An 18,248-nucleotide genomic window follows, 5' to 3' on the forward strand; every position below is an offset into this window, starting at 1 on the left:
ACATATGACAAAGACATCGTAAACGCCTTGTCATTCGGCCTCAGTCAAAATGTGGACTTTAACCACAGTGACGCTCTCTGTGTGTGTGTTCAACCGCTATCTAGCCGATAAGCAAAGTCATAGCGTAGACTATAGTACAGTCAATCATTCGATACTGGTTCATGTAAAAAGTACCAAAAGGGTGGACGTTAATATTTCATATTGTGTTACCTTCATGTCGCCAATGACTGTTTGAAAAAGTCCTCCAAGCGCACTGCATTCTCTCTCCATCACCGTCTCCATTTTCTACCCTGCGTTTATTGTTTATTCTGCAAACACCCTGGTGTAATTTGTTTACTCTCGTTTCCTGGAGAGGTACCACCAAATTCTGTAGACAGCAGCCGTTTTTTTTCTACTAGAGGTGTAATTCCGCTCAGAGACTTCTGCGGTATCCCGTCTGCGTGAATAGCCTATACGCAGCACTCTCCTACGATGGAGAGGAAAATTCATTGAACGACTGCGACCAGATTTCAAGGCAGTCGTAGTTTCCACGCTGGTTTAAGTTCCATGGTTTCATTCCAGGGAGAAAATCCAAAACGTTGTGTAGCCTATAAACAATTCAGAAAAAAGCTAAACCCTGTGAGGTTTTTTGTTATATGAAAAAAAGATGTGTCCACTAAGCGTCTACCTAAGTCAATGCTATTTCAAGTGAGTTCCGACTCTGCTTACTTCAACTTTAAGCAATACAGATCGCTCTGATGCGCGCGCCCCTCAGCGCAGCCGCGTGTAAACGCATTGCCCCGCCTTTGTAGGCTACACTACATCTGAAGCTAACAGGTTAACGGTAAAACATTCAGCTCTATGAAGTGCAAGACATTAACACAGATAATTTCTGCTTGATGAACTGCTTTTCTTAATTATTTCCAATCATTAAAATATTCTTGGAAAGGTTCATTTCAGGTTGTACAATAATTATCTGACCTGCCACCTGTTGTGTATCATGGATATCCCATTTTAACACTATACAGAGTATGTTTATATTACGACAACAAGGTAGGCTATCCTCGTGAGGTCCTGAAAATGAGTAGCCAGCCGGGTTCTAAATAACCTCATAAATTTGGTTATAGCGCAGCAGCGCCACACCGTGACCATCTTTTACAAGGCGTAGCCTAATATCTATTTCAATAAACTAAAACCTAAGCGATTGGAGACAAATATTCTTGATACAAGTTTTTGACTACTGCAAAAAAAAAAAGCAGCATACTTAATTTTACATCTGAAAGATTCAATGGTTTTTTTATTTAGTCCAAATAGCTTGGTGCCCTACAGGAACAGATGGTGTATGAGCAACCCCTGAAAATGACTTAATGTATTGTTCAGGATATGACTGTCTCTTATTGTATAAGTTTATAAGTTGACGTCACTATCTCGTTAAACCGGGTGTCCACTAGAGGTCTCCATGCGATTTCTCACTACTGCTTGAATTAATTCCAAATTATTGTTTTATGTTTTAGCTGCAAAGAATGGACATATGTAAAATAGGCTACACTTCAGTGATGTGTTATATTAGTATTGGGTAGAGGGTGAGGGAATTGTCTCCATGTGTCATGTCAAGGAGAGGTTTTGTATGTGCTGCTGTCATTGATTCAATTATCTAAAAATAATATTGGAAGGGGAGTTAATATAGCTGAATAGCTGAATATTATCTGAAGATATCAGAAGAATACTTGGTAACACTTTATAATAACTACACACAATTAATTATTTATTAAGCCTTTGTTACTTATTAGTTAATGGTTTGTTCATCATAGTAATTTCCTGTTCATACATAATTTATCATCAGTAAAGCATTTGTTCACACATTTATAAATGGTTTGTTCATAGTAAATAAGCCTATCCAAAGTACATGATTTATACTTAATAAGTAATGATACAACCACTTAGAAATGAAATAATGTTCTTATTATAAACCAGTTGCAAACTATTACAAAATGCTTTGTTCATCATTTGTAAAGCATTGTTCCTATGTTAATTCTCATAAATAAAGTATGTGTACACACAGTTAAGAATGGTTTGTTCATAGTAAATAAGCCTATATCTAAAATATGTTTATGAATTATTGTTAATACTTAATAAATTATGCAATAATATTTTGCTGATGAAGTAATATTTCCATTATTTAACAGTTGTTACATACACATGCACTAATGATTAGTTAAGGTGAGGATAGATATTTTATAAACCACTTCCTAATACTATAATTTATGATTAACTCAGGAGTTACAAGTGGTTAGTTAATTATATTTTGTGAGCTTATCTAAAGTAAGGACTTTCTATGCCTTGCAACACATTTTCAAATGAGTTGTAAAGATTAGATTCACATTCATTCATTTAGCAGACAAGCGACGTACACATGTCAATTAAATTGAAGGCCAATCGACATAACAGTGAAAGCCAGGAATTGAACCCCCAACTTTTCAGGCTACTGCATGCTCGTCCAACTCCTTATCCACTACACTACCTTGACCCAGACAGAAACCCATGCAAGAGTTTCTGTTTTCTTCTATTGCACACTGTTAAGCATTTATTAAACATCTGCAAACTATTATTAAATGCTGTATTCTTCGTTTGTAAAGCATTATTCCTACATTAATTCTCATCTGTAAATCGTGCTTACGCACAGTTAAAAATGGTTTGTTCGTAGTAAATACGCATATCTATATTACATTTTTGAAATGACTGTTGTAATACCACTGGGCAGAGGTAGTGTAGTGGATAGGGAGCCAGGTTAACATGTAGTAACCCATTAAGTTGGGGGTTCAAAACTTGGTGTCCTCCAATGTGGCTTTGCCTTTTAATTTCATTGGCATGTGTAAGTCGCTTTGGGTGGAAGTTTTGGCTAAATGAATAAATGCAAGAGTAAACTTTATAACACATTTGTAAATGTGTTGCAAGGCATAAAACGTCCTCACTTGATGATGGATGAGCTCACAAAATATCATTAACTAACCACTTGTAACTCCTGAGTTAATTATTAATTATAGTATTAGGAAGTGGTTTATAAAATATGTATCCTCACCCTAACTAATCATTAGTGCATGTGTATGTAACAACTGTTAAATAATGGAAATATTACTTAATCAAAAACATATTATTGCATAATTTATTAAGTATTAACAATAATGTATAAACATATTTTAGATATAGGCTTATTTACTGTGAACAAACTATTTATAACTGTGTGAACAAATGCTTTACTGATGATAAATTATGTATGAACAAGAAATTACTAATGATGAACAAACTATTAACTAATAAGTAACAAAGGCTTAATAAATGATGAATTGTGTGTAGTTATTATAAAGTGTTACCGAATACTTAGACTAAGACACTCTCTCAGCCCATATGCCCATGAAAGAGATGCTCTTGAGGGACACAAAAGTGTGGACTAGCTTGAAGCTTGAAATTGTCAATTCGGTTCACAGATAAATCAACAAAGCCAACATCCCATTCCACTCTTTGACCCAAAAGACGCACATTTCCTGAAAGAAATCTGTGGTTCCGAGTGCATTCATTAATCTGTCAGCCTCTGGAGTCCCAGTCTTCAGCTGTGCAAAAGCTATCGCCACATCAGAGTCCAAGCAGACTGCCTGCACCCCCCTTTTTTTTTGCACCCTCTGACTCTGACCAACTCGCCAGGCCCTGCCGTCTAATTATCCCCAGTCCCTTTGCGGTGGGTGCTGTCCTGTCTCCTGACAGCTCGCTTTGTGCCGGTGGCTGGCGGGTGGGACTGGAGGGGGCCCTGAAATGTGAGGGACTGCAGGGCCAAGTGGCTGAGACTGACACTATAACCACAGACAGAGGCTGGTAATGACAGATGGCAACAGTGCCATTAGCCCCCGGCACAGGCCCAGAGCAATGAAATTACAGGAATCAGAGGGCCTGTGTGGGCTTCCCATCTGCAAAGCCACTCAGTGCCGAGCACACGGATGGGGTCGAGGGACTGTTGAGGGGAAACCAGCTTGCATATGTGCTCCATTTCAGCCGCTGTGGAGAGGAGCTGTGGTTCAAGGAATGACGAGGATGTATGACATATTCAGATTAATCAAATAACTTTAAGCCAACAGTTAAAGGGGTTTGTTGAATAAATATACAGACTAAAAAAAACAGCTGTTTGAAAAAAGGACAAAATAAAAAATATATGCTCTATGTCAGAGCTTTTCCAACTGTCAAGATATAATCACTATTTGTGTTATTGTGTGTAATAAGCATTTAGCTTTAGGAGAGTCACCCCAGATCACAGCAAACAAAAATGCAGTTTTGAATAAATTAAACACATTTTAGCATCTAATACTAAAATAGCTCTGTCCAACCTCTGCCAACAAAATAGCAATTATGGCACATCTGTGGAAATGACCATTAAGTTGAACATGTAAACTATTAACCCCAACTCTCTGTAATTTCCCTGTCTGTCATTAGCTATGGTGTTGGAGGGCGTGTCTGCCTCTGTAGAGCACCTGCAGACTAGTGCACCAAAACACCATTATGCCTCCGGCTTGCAAACCTGCTTCACAGCCATGCCTTTTATGGGGGAGATTTATCCATGTGTGTTGTTTCCCAAAGACCTTTTAGCCACAGTCATAAGTGGCCCATGGTGTTTGCATTTTTATCCCAAGCGTGACACAGCCATCCAGTTGCCATAGTGCTGTTATGGCTTTTCTGCGTGCAGTGCACTCTTAAAACAAATGTGTTGAAAACAACACAACTTGCATTGTTTTTTAACACATCTCTGTGGCCAGATAGGGACAACACATTCGTTTTAAGAGTGTGGTTTCCAAGCAAGAAACAAATTTAATTTAACCCATATCTATCACTCCTCATGAGGTTAGCACCTCCTCTTGGTCTTTTCCTGACAAAAATGGCACTACACACCAAAACTCTTATTTGGAAAAGGAAAGCAATTTGTTTGCTGATCCAGCTACAGAATAATGATTTGTCCATTAAAAATGTCCCATTTTATCGCATGCCACCTGTTGCTTCAGTATTGTCCTTGCATCTATTATATAATTTATTTTTATCATCTTACCATGTTTGCCCAGACGAGTGTATGTGTGTCTCTCTCTCTCGCTCCCTCTCTGTCTTTCTGTATCTGTGTGTGTGTGTGTGTGTGTGTGTGTGTGTGTGTGTGTGTGTGTGTGTGTGTGTGTGTGTGTGTGTGTGTGCGTGTGCATGTTTGTATACTGAAGCATTACTGGAGATGAATCACTTAGTGCACTCAGACAGACTGTGTTTGCAGAAGGACATTCATGAGAGCCACAGCCTGACTGGAAACATCACAAGTGAAAACCAACATGTTTGTGTTATTAATCAATACAACACTAAATTAGCATGACACTCAGTTGTAGCCTAGTTAAAACTGGCTTAGAAAGGATTGGGGATACATTACTCTACCACGTTATTCTGCTTCTGTATCTGCAAATCTATTTGTTTATTTTCATTATTGATATTGTATTGACATTATTGCTATTATTACTATTTTCCTAAATGTAGTCTTACCAATTTTTTTAAAAGTTAATTTGTGTTAACTGTTTACTGTCCAACTGTTTAACTATTGTATTGTTACATTTTGTATGTTGCTTTGGATAAAACATAAACATCAATATAAACACAATTAGCCAAACATCCATTTGGCTAAACCCATCACACCACCTCAAGCATTTGTATTGACTTTACATTCTCACCTATACTATATTAGACCTCACCTCCTTTGCTCATATTTTATGGCATGCTTGTCAACTTAAATGGAAATTAGAAAGTGTGTGTGTGTGTGTTTTATGGAACAGGGTTACTTTTAGAGGGAGACTGAGAAGAAGGGGGCTGAATCTTTCTCTTTGACATTACTCTATTCCAAGACATGCACACTTTGAAACATATAATGTTTACAGTGCAGAAGGAGGACTACTAACTCTCAATATGACAGAGAAACAGCACAAATGAATCCCAAGATGATTTCTGGAGAAATCAATACATCATACATTATTCTCAGTAGCTCTTGCAGCTTCCCAGCAGGGACCTATTACCAGGCCATGTTTATTCAATGCATTCATTAACATTAGCAGAGCTTGAAACATCAGCAAGGTCTCAAAATCAAAAAGGGAGAGTTCAAAGAATGTGTTAAATTATACATTATTGGTATTGTGTATAACAAGCACTTTCTTTGATTGCTTTTCCATTCATTGATTGAAAGTGTATTTGTGTTTATTTATGTTCATATGTTTGAAATGTCTGTTTATTTGTTGTATTAGTAGTTACATCATTAAAATGATGAAAAACACATTGGCATAGTACACTCAGCATACATGAATCATGATAGGCTAACAAATTTGCAGTGTTCTCATTGCTACATTCTGAGTGCACAGCACCTAACTAATCTAAAATTCATCATACAGCATATAAAATTCATAATATAGCATATATAACATATCACCAACAGACATATAATCACAGATCTACACAAGCCTATGATATGAACATAACTCTCTACCCCATTCCTCGGAATTTAAAAGCTAACACATGTAATATTATCACATTATCAACAAAGTTTGGCATTAGCGATTAGCATGTGATGACTTTCAATGGTAATGTGGAAAACATGCTCTAGTTCCCTGTCACGTAGGCTTTAAGAATTGATCTTGAGCCCTAGACACAGCGCCAGCTCATTCTTCTGAATCATTCCGTCCCCGTTGACATCACAATGGCTCAGCAAAGCCTTCCGGAACTTGTCCAGGTCCCCTCCAGTTAAGTCCGGCTTAAGGAAAAACACATAATTAGCAGAGCCTGTCTTCCTATTAGACATTCTCTGTAATTAGTTAGAACTGATAAAGAGAGACCAGTGGCCACTGGGAGGGTAATGAAAGTAATGATATCACAAAGAAACTAGATCAAAATGGGTGAACATCAAGGAAATAAATTTCACTTTCACTGATGTTTTGCAGAACACTCTGTATTTGAAAACCGAAATGACATATTTTCTATAGGCTTGATGTTCACAGGCCAAAAAAGGTGTCTGCATAGCATTAACTGTCTCTCAGCCTCTCACCTTCACAAGCTCCATCATGTCTTTCACAAAACCATCCACCTCTGGTCCCTCTAAAGCTCCAGTCTTACTCTGGTAAGAAGAAAGTGAAAACGTTTTTCCATTCACTCATATACACATGTGATTGCCTTTGGGGTTTTCTTTGCATTGAAATTATTAGCTTACCACATCATAGTGAGCAAATATCTTCTCAAAATCCCTTTTTCTCTCTTCTTGAGTGCAGGCCTACAATTATCAACAGTAATTAGTGACATAATGTAAGCATGCCAATGTGTCAGTTTAGGTGATCTTTCCAGCTAAACGCATAGGACAAAATATAACGTAATATAGTAGGGTACTTTAAAAATGCAATCGTTATTAAGTTTACATCCAAACACATTTACTTCACATAAAAGAAACATGTTCACCTCCATCTCAAACTTCAAAAGGAAATTCTCCTTAAGTGCCAGAATTCTAAAGGGAAACATTCACAGCACAGAAGAACAAATTAAAGGAGATTCAAGAAAAATCATGATAAGAATGATAATAATCATGCACTGTCATGTTACGTTGGCCTGTTAAGACCAACTGCCCTGGGTGTGGCACTTTATTACCTGGCTAAATCATTCAAATCCAGATGGCCATCTCTGTTCTTATCAAACAACAGCATCTGTCAAGAAATTTAAAAACGATGAGAATTTCACACATCATCGGTTCCCCTTTATCACACAACATCCTTCAGAACACCTTAATCCTCACAGACTTGCCACAGAACAGTGAAACCTCATTCATCAGATGCATGTGTTAATGCATGGTATGGTATGGAGAGTAAGTGCCTGTGGTGGCTACCAATGATGAGCTAACACAGTAAGGACACTATTATATACACTCTAGATTTATATTGAACACAGCGAGTGTGTTTGTATCCAATCACACTCACAGACACACACAAAAAACAGTCTAATCTGTTACAGTTGTACATCTCTTTTCAATCACTGGGAGAGCTACTTGAGCGAGATAATGAGTAGCACTGTGATGATGAGGTCTTAAACCATTCAATTCTTGCACCCAATGCATTAGCATGAAGTATAACACTCAAAGGCATGAGGGACACACTACTGAAACCTGACAGATTCCATCTTTAATAACTTTGCCATATTACCATGTCCCCATAATGATAAACCACATGCAAAACAAGATGCTTGAACAGCCTCCTCAGATCTAATTTATCTATGATGTCCCTAAAGAGAAAACATGAATGGCTTAGTGAGATACTGATTTTCTTTTTTTTACCGCCATGTTTGCAGGCACCAGGATGTCAGAGGCAAAGTTATGACACTGGAATAATGAGGTTACCATGGCATCAGTGTACTCCTGGAGTTTGTCTGAGGAAATTTCCTTCTTGTGTTGCAGAAAGAGATCATGCAGGAAACCCTGTATAGACCCAAGAGAAAGTCCCCCAACAATCAACTCAAATCTTTCTGCAGCAAGTAAACATAAGAGGACATATGCAGGGTTTATCTGAGTTACCTGTAGTTCTCCAGATGAAATGTAACCACTACCATCTACATCATAGTTCCTCCAAATCTGAAAAAAGGAATTGCATAGAAATACTAAAACTTCCCTAACATGTCACCAAATTTGATAAGATAAAAAAATACAAAGATACTTCATCATCATACCACACGTGACTGTAAGAAAGGTGCTGGGACAATTAAAAGCATGTGGCTTACCCTCATGAATTCCACACTACTATTCAGCGGAGTCTCCCTGCGGAACAGGAGCAAGAAGTTTTCATCCTCTGGTAGAAGCATGTTAGCCACCTGCAATTGCACAAGCCTTTCATGCTCATTTGTTTTGGTTTCATGGCCCTTATGTACAGGTCTCTGTGTAGTGTATTTTATATATATATAAAAGAATTAAGTCCAGTATAGGCCTACAATAACGGCGTGATTGAAAATAAGAAATAAAAATCAACAGGTTAAAAATATCCCCTTTGAAAATCGAATCCATTCGCATTTATAACAGAATTACTCATCAGCAATAGGCCTACAACACTGAGAGCGCATAACTTTTCACCACCAAAAGTTTCACATTCGAGCATTGTTCTTAGTCGAGGATCTCACCTCTTGTATCTGCAGGCGACCGTCCATGCTTGAGTCATATAAAGACATGAAGTTTTCTTTCAATCGATGCAATTTGACCTCTGTCTCTTCCTCCTTGAAATACAACACTGTGTCAGTTTGATCACTCATTTCCTTAACTGATGAATGAAATTGTAGGCTACTGTAGCCTAAGACTTGACATATCTCCTGTCACACTTTTGTAAAACCAAGTTTAAAGTTATCTTTTAGAATAGCTATTGCGATAATGATCTAACGGTGTTTGATAGCATCTTACTTACGCTTAGCCCAAGCTTATTCATTAGATATCGGAAAAACTCGTTCAGCTCTTTTCCCTCAATAAAGCCATTATCTGAAAAAAAAAAAAAAAAAAGCGTAAGATTCGGAGTTTAACGTATATTTATGGAAATAAATAAATATAAAATATATATATATTTTTTAATCAAAGATAACATAGCATCCCACAGTGGTATACCGTCAAAGTCAAAATGCTTCCAGATTTGCAAAAAGGAGGCGGCATCCAGATTTTCCAAGGTGCTGTCCATGGTACCAAATTAAAACTGGAATAATGAACTCCGATGTGAAGTTGGCGCAGAGAGCTATCTCGTTACAAAAGTCTAAATGGTATGTCCTATTTCAATGAACTTAACTCCACCTCCCCGTTTTTTATGGGAGAGAATGGTAGGCTACTTAGAATAACGCCTACGGGTAAAGTGGACGATTAGAGAATGGGAGAAAGCACATTTCGGTGCACTAGTGCAAAAATATCGAGAGCTTATAACAACAACAGTCATAAAACATCTTTCCTCACCACTGTCTTGTCTGTAAAAGTTTTCATCATATGGAACATTTTGGTTGACTCATTTCAATTTGTGTAGATTATTTTATTGGCACAAATATAAATATTGTATAAAATATGCTAAAATAAACGCAGTGTAAAGATGTATGAAAGAGTAATCTGAACAAAAAAAAGACACTTATCTAGAGAAAGGTAAGTTTTGCAATCTTGCAAAAAAAGAACAAAACATCTTGTCAAATGTGTTCGTTCACACATTAATACTCAGTCATAAATAACTGTGTAATTGCATTTTACTTTAAAAAAAATACACAAAGGTGCAGAAAACCATCACCATGTACCCATTTATGCATGCTTAAGAAAATATCCCCCAGTTATTTAAGTCAGGTCAACTCAAGTCAAGTTTATTTATATAGCGCATTTCATACACAGAGGTCATTCAATGTGCTTTACATAAACAAAACCAAACAATAATAACAAATAAAAGCATAGAAAGGCAATATAGTCAAAGAATAGTTAAAGGAATTATCCGGAGTAAAATGTACCATTTTCAGTCAAAACTCGTAGCCTGGAAGTGAGCAGGGCATATCAATTTCGCCGCTACAAAACACTATTTGTATACCTCTTCTACAGTTCCAAACAACATAACACTTACGTGGTAGTGAGTAGAGGGTCCCTAAAGCCAAACCGAAGTATCCCGAGGTCTTTATGTGGTCGGATAGAGAGTCCAGAATGAATTTCATCAAGCCAGTACCTTTCCGGAAATGTTGCCATCTTTGCTGCCAGCTTCAGGGGAAAGTCCGTAGGAGTCGATTGCTGAGTGTGTTGTAACACGCTCTGGAAATTCACAATTTCGTCACCGTTTTAAAAAAAAAAAAAAACATAGTCCAGTATTTCTTTCGAAATTGAAATGAAGTTGTATGGACTGGACTATGTTTTTTTTTGTTGATTTTGATGTCAACTCAACGTATGTACCTCCAATCATCCGTAAATCGATCTAAAGTGCATTTTACTCCGGATAATTCCTTTAAATGGTAAAGATCATAATAAAAAGACTAACACATATATAGTGAAACATAACAGAGGGTATAGCCCATACATTGAATTAACATATATTGTACATATACAGAAACATACTTTACACCATAAAACTATTTGCCATCATTCCTATAATAGCTGATTCATTCTCAACTAATGCAACTAAGAAAAACGTCCTTGATAAGCTGACTTACCAGAGGATAAAAAGACACAGTTCATTCACTGACCAGCTGTTTAATACATGAAAAGGCAATGTGAGATGCCCATGCAGTCACCAATGTATACCTCCCCAACTCAGGGCCCTATCTTGATGATCTAAAACGCATGGTCACTGGCACTGCAACGTTTCGACCCGGCTGGGTCTTCCTCAGGCAATACTGGCGAATAGCTTAAATAAATTTAGGGGTTTGTCCAGACCACATTGGAGGTGGTTTTGCTATCAAACATCAGGCACCTGGTGTTAAAAGGTTGGTCTTATGTTTCTTAATCAGTCATGGGTGTGTTTTGGGCGTAACATCCTTTAAAATAATGAAAAAGACATCTGTCTTAAGATGTCTTAAGAAAAAGACATTCCCTTTAACAGCAAGCAGCGTAACTTCAAACAGTGCATTGGTATTTTGATAGTCAGCGGCGCATTTGAAGGAATCTGCTTGCACGCGAGACCGTATGGAACACGTATTCCACTGAACCATGCTTTACTAAAACCTAGCAGAGTATAGCCTACACGCATCTGCACTCTGTCTATTATTTGAACTCATAGGCAAAGTGAAACTAACTTCACTGTGGTGTCATAGTTAATGACAAAATCGTTTTACACAGTTTATTACTTTCACTATTGACTGACATGACATGACATGACATGGGTTACCATCGAAAACATAGCCTGAAAAAAGCAACACTTACCCGAATAATGTTTGAATGACTGAACACGCCAGACCACATCTTATGTCGCTAAGTGCCACACCCCTGGGCACATCGTGTAATAAAAGAGAAGGGCATGGCGAAAAAATTTGAGTGTAAGTTAGGAATTAACTTTGCGTCGTGATAAGAGTTTTAGATCAGTCACCGCTACAAGAACCACCAGGGGGCAAAAACAGTTGCTACTGTATTGATTCCAGTCAGACTCTGAGAGGGATACAGTCATAATCATGAGCACTAACATACCAAAGACTCTTTCAGTCTTCTCTGAAACGAGAACACCACCATGGTCCTGCACTTTTGTGTAGTGTGTGCCCATAATGATAGGAAACATACACTGAAATGTTGTACTGAAAATAAACCCAGAATAATGCCTCGGAGAAGTAGCCTAGTGATATTTTAAAAATTGTATTTTCGGAAGCAAATGGCAGGAGAAGGAAGAGTCAAACGACTCCAGAGTCTCTTTGTCTTTTGAATCAGAGGCCTGTGGTGAGGAGGCAGGCATCTATGCGCTGGCGTCTGGGTCTGGTCCTCTGGGATGAGTTCAGGCAGGTCAAGGGGAGGGGGAGGCAGACCAGGACTGAGGACTGGGTCATCCTCTGGGAACAATTTCACTGCAGCAACAGTAAACAATGCACAACAATATTAGACGAATCTCGACACTCGACACTTTTACCTTTGGTTGAAACAGGCATTAGATAAAAGCAGTATGGCAACATGGGGTTATAAGCATTTACTTGTAGAATTAAATTACAAAAAGGCACATCATAAGCATAATAATGGCATCTTGATCACTCTATTCCAATACCAAATATTTTATTTTTAATTGATTGGACAGACCAGGTGTGGGGAGGGACTTGATTCGCTGGCGCTCATCTGCTTCCACAACAGGATTGGTTGAGCAGCGAAGGGAGGATGAGTGTTTTACTGGAGCAGAGTCCTGGTCTCCATAGAATACACTGCTGTCTCCAGCTATCTCTGTAAGGGGGACGGATTAAAGTAGCTTGTGGTTAACTCTTACATGTGATTTCATCATAGCATGCTTTCTGATGTAGCATATATGATGGTATACTTGCCATAGGTGGCACACATAAAACACATGTTCCACTCATCCAGAAACACCATTCTACTGTTATAAGTTCTACTGTATTAGTTTGCATTTTAGACAAACTGTAAAAACTGTCAAAATATGTTGCATCTTATTATTTCTATATCATATTCAATGCTTATAAAAAACACTGGTGCTTTCATTAAATTCCTTCATATATATAACTAAAAACAGCTTTATTTCAGACATGTAAATGTCAGCTCACCAGAGGGAAACTCCCTGCTGTCAGAGTCTTCAGGCATGGACTGATCTCATTCTCTCACTCAGTGTCGGAGGGCACCCTCTTGTGGCGCTGGACAGGTACAGGCACCTGGGTAAGACTTGGCATTTTTGGAGACGAGCAACCACTGGGAGAATCCGGACTGCCATCTGAATGATTAATTGATTGATAGAGAAATACAGACACAAAGACAGAAAGACACAATACAGAGGGAGAGGATGGGAGAGCAGGAAGAGATGCATATAAATGTATACAGAACCAGGAAATATTGCTAGATATTTCTTTGATAGAGATAGAGATAGATATAGATAGATAGATACTTTATTGATCCCCAAGGGGAAATTCAAGAAAGAGACAGATATAGAGAGGTATAGAGGTAGAGGTAACAGAGTGAATATTTTCTAGATATTTCTCAGATAGAGGTAACAGACAGTCCATCTCTTTCTCCTCCAGGACCTAACAGGCAATTCTTATAATCACTCTCCCAGAATGCTTCACTGTGCAACGAACACTGTTGCCATGCCCATTCTCTGCTAAGGAGGCTGTTGCCATGCCTACAGATGCTCCTGCTGCTGTTGGTGCGGGTCTTGAGGGGTCCAGAGGTGCGAGGGCCGAGGGAAGGCTTGGTGTTCTGGATGGGGGGCTTTGGGACGCCGATGCTGGGTTTGGCCGAGGTGGGAGAAGTAGGATGGACGGTCCTGGGGGCAGGTTCTGGTCGGGATTCAGCTGGGGCCTTCCTCTCAGAGGGCTGGTGGTCTTCCTCACTTGAGCCTACACCAGGGTCAGAGAGAACCATATTTAATGGGTTCTGAACCAGGAGACTATTTCCCAGACATCTTAAAAAGGAAAAAATACTGTTAAAAAACCATGTTAAATAGGAAGTCAACTCAAACAGGCAAGGGAAGGGGAAGGGGAAGATGAACGGAAAATTATTTACAGGACATACTCAACACGTTCTCTACTGCATCAGGGTTTAGAAGCTTGTGTAGGCCTACTGAAAATGTAGGACTGGATGTAAAAAATATACAGTATGATTTCCCCCCTCCCTTTTAAACCCCATAGGAATAAGTATTTTTTACACAATACAACAGTATTTTCTCTTTTCTCAGTTTTCACTTTCTTACAACCACATTTTAATTCTGTGTAGTATTCATATGGTTTGATCTATATAGCAATGTTACTTGATCCTGCATAAAGCAATGACTGCCACAGAGATAGCTAAATATAGCTTTGAAGCTGAATCCTCCCCATCCAATTTGTCCAAATCCAAGTATTTGGACTGTATGTTTTCGTTTGGCGGAAACTTGTAGTATAGCCTATCCATTACATTGTGCATGTGAACAATACATGTTTTATTACAGACATCTTTACACTAAGTAATATTTGTACTTTTCACGCGCCCTGTCGACGACTAGACCTACTGCACTTTAGTGTTGACGAACTGACCGATGTGTCGGTTAATTAACCCGGTTCGTGTCACTGAGCCGGGAGAATCGAGTGCCAAACGTCAATAAACCGACTCAGTGTTCCTAACATCATTCGTTTTCACATACAGAGCAACACTGGCTTGATTGGCTGCGCGAGTGTTCTCGTCGCTACTTTTTCATCTTATCGCGTATTAGCGCCTCTACTGGAGTGGTAGTATAATCAGTCAAACTATGATGAGCCTGTATGGCTCTGGGCCTCATAACCGTGGCTGCCAAACGAGTCAAACAGTTCGCTAGGTTCTCCGGGCCTCGTAACCGTGGCTGCCACACGAGTCAAACCGTTTGCTAGGTTCTCGGCAAGTTCCAGTAATACAACCGATCACATATGCCTTTCTAGTGCAAACTAGATGATTATGTTCATGGAAATTCTATCGATGGGAAAGTATTATATCACATACCTACAAATACACATAGGCCTAATGTTATCTTGGTAGTTAGGCTACGTTAAATAAATGCTTAGAAGTGAATGACTGTAGGCTGCAGGCTGCCACGAGGAGACTGAATGAGACCGAATGTAACCGTGCAACCGCTGTACCCTTTATCTTGTCTTGGTTCTCGGCCAGTTTGATTAATTATAACCAGCCTTGTTAGTGCATCGTAGCCTAGATTATTCGTTCATGGCAATTCACACATTATCGATGGGGAAGTATGCCTACATCTCCTACTAGCCTACACGTCATATTATCTTAAAGTGATAAAGTGAAATGTTAGAGAAGTGAATGTTGCTGGCTTCATAGTAGCCTAGACCGTGCCAGGCTGAACGAGACCGTAACCGAGGGTGAGTCTAATGTTATCAAACGGTCGAGGTTCTCTGCAAGTTAGTTATCAACCATGCCTTATTCTAGTATCGTACATGTAGATGATTGTGTTCATGGCAATTCACACATTATTGATGGGGAAGTAGCCTACATCACATAGGCTACAAATACACGTTATCTGGGTAGTTATAAAGTAAAATGTTAGAGAAGTTAAAGGAACCGTATGTGAAGGAAATAATTTTATATGACCGTTTCTTGCCCCAGACTTGGTGGAGGCTTAGCCACATTTACATTTAGAGGGTATTCTCTTTCTCAATGCAGATGTAGGTGTGAAATGCTCCCCACTGGCTCCTACCATCTGTCAATCTCCTCTGTTCTGTCTTTGGGTTAAACAAAGACCTTATAGTTAACTTTAGCGGAATTATATGTTTGTGTTATTAACTGTAAATGTATTCATGTTTGGTATCATTGTAATAGTCTCAGTACAAGGATTGTAATGATTTGATTGTGAGAATGTTTGGAACATTCTATAAGTGATATTTCTGATATATATGATATCTCTCCTCATGTTCTTCAGATAGGTGTGAAATGTTAATGTTTATAGAACAGCATGTGTCCAGGCCTCTGAAGGACTTCCCAGGAAAGGGGGTAGTTTTAATTAAAAGACAATAGAAGCTGACCAGACCTGATGAAGGCCTAATCCTCATCCTCCCTTTCTATTGCATATTCAAACTGGGTTGGACCTAGAGGTCACTCCTTCTTTTGTTTGTAACATAAAGTTAGTAGACTGTTTCTGTATAGTCAGAGAAGTCAGATAATACTGAGAATCTGGTGAAATCCATGATGGGGTGAAACAAACATATACTGGCCCCTCATTGAAAAGAATAAAGCCTGGATCTTGACCTTTCATCGTCCTGATTAAGTCTTAAGAGAAATATGGTAGTAAAAATATACTATCATATGTAAGAAATGTATTTCAATTAATAATAAAATGGCCCTGATATGTCACTAGACATTAAGAAATCATGTTCATTTCAAATACTTATATCACTGACAACAGTAGTCCGGCCAGGATATTGTCATTTAAAAAGTGAAGTTGCAGCTCTCAATAATATTATCTACTAATCACAAAGTCAGTATAGTGTTTCGGCATCTGGGTTGGCAACCTCGAGTCACGGGAGAGGGGGAGGGGATACACAGCTCTACAGTAATTTGAAAGTGATTGCAGTACCAGTTTTGACCACAATCTTACATATGGTTCCTTTAATGTTGCTGGTTTCGTTTGTCACGAAGAGACCACGCATAACCATGCATACGAGACCGTAACCGAGGTATAGGCTATAAGTCTATGTAATCAAAACGGTTGTCTACAGTAGGTTCGCGGTAAGTTATTAACCATGCCTTTTTCCGTTTTTAGTGCATCGTAGATGATTGTTTTCATGGCCATTCACATATGGAGAAGTTCATCACATAGCCTAAAAATACACGTCATGTTATCTTTGTAGTTATAAAGCTAAATGTTAGAGAGGTGAATGTTGCTGGCTTCATAGTAGGTTCACGAAGTGACCGCGCGCCAGGCTACTGAACTGAGGGTATGAGTCTAATCAAACGGGTGTTATCGCAAGTCTGAGTTATCAACCGATTGCAGAAACCTATTTATTTCTCGTGCATCTTAGGTGATTATGTAGCCTACATAGAAATTCATAGGCTACATTACCGATGAAACGGCTCTGCTCTCTGTAACAGAAGCCTTAAAAGAAGCCAAGGCGACCGCTCGGTCATCAGTACTCATTCTGCTTGACTTATCGGCTGCCTTTGACACGGTTAATCACCGCATCCTTCTCTCTATACTTTCGCTAACATGGGAATCTCGGTTCTGCTCTCTCCTGGTTTGAATCCTACCTCACAGGACGCCTTCGTTTAGCGTATCATGGCTTGGTCAGCTATCTGCGCCTCACCATCTCACCACAGGGGTCCCCAGGGCTCAGTGCTGGGCCCCTTCTCTTTGCTATCTACACCACCTCCTTGGGACAGATTATCCGTTCATGGCTTCTCATACCACTGCTATGCAGACGACACACAGCTCTATCTGTCCTTTCCACCTGATGACCCCTTGGTTTCAGCACGGATCTCGGATTGCCTCTCAGACATAGCTACATGGATGAAGGCACACCACCTCCAGCTGAACCTCTCAAAGACTGAACTGCTGGTCCTCCCAGCTAAACCTACCATACACCACGACATCAACATCAAATTTGACTCCCTGTCTGTTTCACCTACCAGGACTGCAAAAAATCTAGGAGTTGTTCTCGACAACCAACTAAACTTCTCAGATCATGTTGCCTCAGTCGCCCGGTCATGCCGTTTCGCACTCTACAACATACGGAAAATCAGGACTTACTTGACTCAAGATGCTACCCAACTTCTGGTTCAGGCAATAGTCATCTCACGACTCGACTACTGCAATGCCCTCCTGACAGGTCTCCCAGCCTGCGCAGTGAAACCACTTCAGATGATCCAGAATGCGGCGGTGCGCCTGGTCTACAACCAACACAAAAGGGCACATGTCACCCCGCTGCTCATCCAGCGGCCCGCATCAAATTCAAGGCTCTAACGCTTGCCTACAAAGTAGTCTCCAGTTCTGCTCCCACCTACTTGAATGCCCTCATACAGACATACGCTACCTCCAGACCGCTCGCTCCCTCAGATCTAACGACGTCTAGCTCTACCACCCGCACGCAGCTCA

General features: G+C 39.4%; 2 protein-coding genes and 1 long non-coding RNA gene across 8 annotated transcripts in view; all 3 read right to left on the reverse strand.

Moving 5' to 3' along the window:
• Positions 1 to 753, reverse strand: part of LOC125285088 (protein MTSS 1-like) — a 39,364-nt gene extending 38,611 nt beyond the window's left edge. For 3 of the 6 annotated variants that reach the window (XM_048229330.1, XM_048229331.1, XM_048229328.1), the window contains exon 1: positions 211 to 751. In XM_048229330.1, the coding sequence (XP_048085287.1) occupies positions 211 to 282 (72 nt within the window). In that variant the 5' untranslated portion in view covers positions 283 to 751. Of the gene's footprint in view, positions 1 to 210 lie in introns of all 6 variants that reach the window. The other 3 variants (XM_048229333.1, XM_048229332.1, XM_048229329.1) reach the window with 2 other exon arrangements.
• A 5,287-nt stretch (positions 754 to 6,040) lies between these two features.
• LOC125285475 (secretagogin-like) lies at positions 6,041 to 9,785 on the reverse strand. Its single transcript, XM_048229930.1, has 11 exons — positions 9,653 to 9,785; positions 9,459 to 9,529; positions 9,181 to 9,273; positions 8,788 to 8,877; positions 8,585 to 8,641; positions 8,411 to 8,488; positions 7,669 to 7,724; positions 7,483 to 7,528; positions 7,241 to 7,300; positions 7,079 to 7,147; positions 6,041 to 6,787 (listed from the first exon to the last, which is right to left on the reverse strand). The coding sequence occupies exons 1-11, from the start codon at positions 9,720 to 9,722 to the stop codon at positions 6,659 to 6,661; spliced, it is 819 nt and encodes a 272-aa protein (XP_048085887.1). The 5' UTR covers positions 9,723 to 9,785; the 3' UTR covers positions 6,041 to 6,658.
• Positions 9,786 to 12,473: 2,688 nt separating this feature from the next.
• On the reverse strand, positions 12,474 to 13,308 carry LOC125284899. Its single transcript, XR_007191958.1, has 3 exons — positions 13,243 to 13,308; positions 12,770 to 12,907; positions 12,474 to 12,543 (listed from the first exon to the last, which is right to left on the reverse strand). It is a non-coding gene; the product is annotated as an uncharacterized LOC125284899 (long non-coding RNA).
• Positions 13,309 to 18,248: the final 4,940 nt, after the last annotated feature.

The sequence above is a fragment of the Alosa alosa genome, chromosome 20, assembly GCF_017589495.1.
Source record: "Alosa alosa isolate M-15738 ecotype Scorff River chromosome 20, AALO_Geno_1.1, whole genome shotgun sequence".
Classification (NCBI taxonomy): Eukaryota; Metazoa; Chordata; class Actinopteri; order Clupeiformes; family Clupeidae; genus Alosa; species Alosa alosa.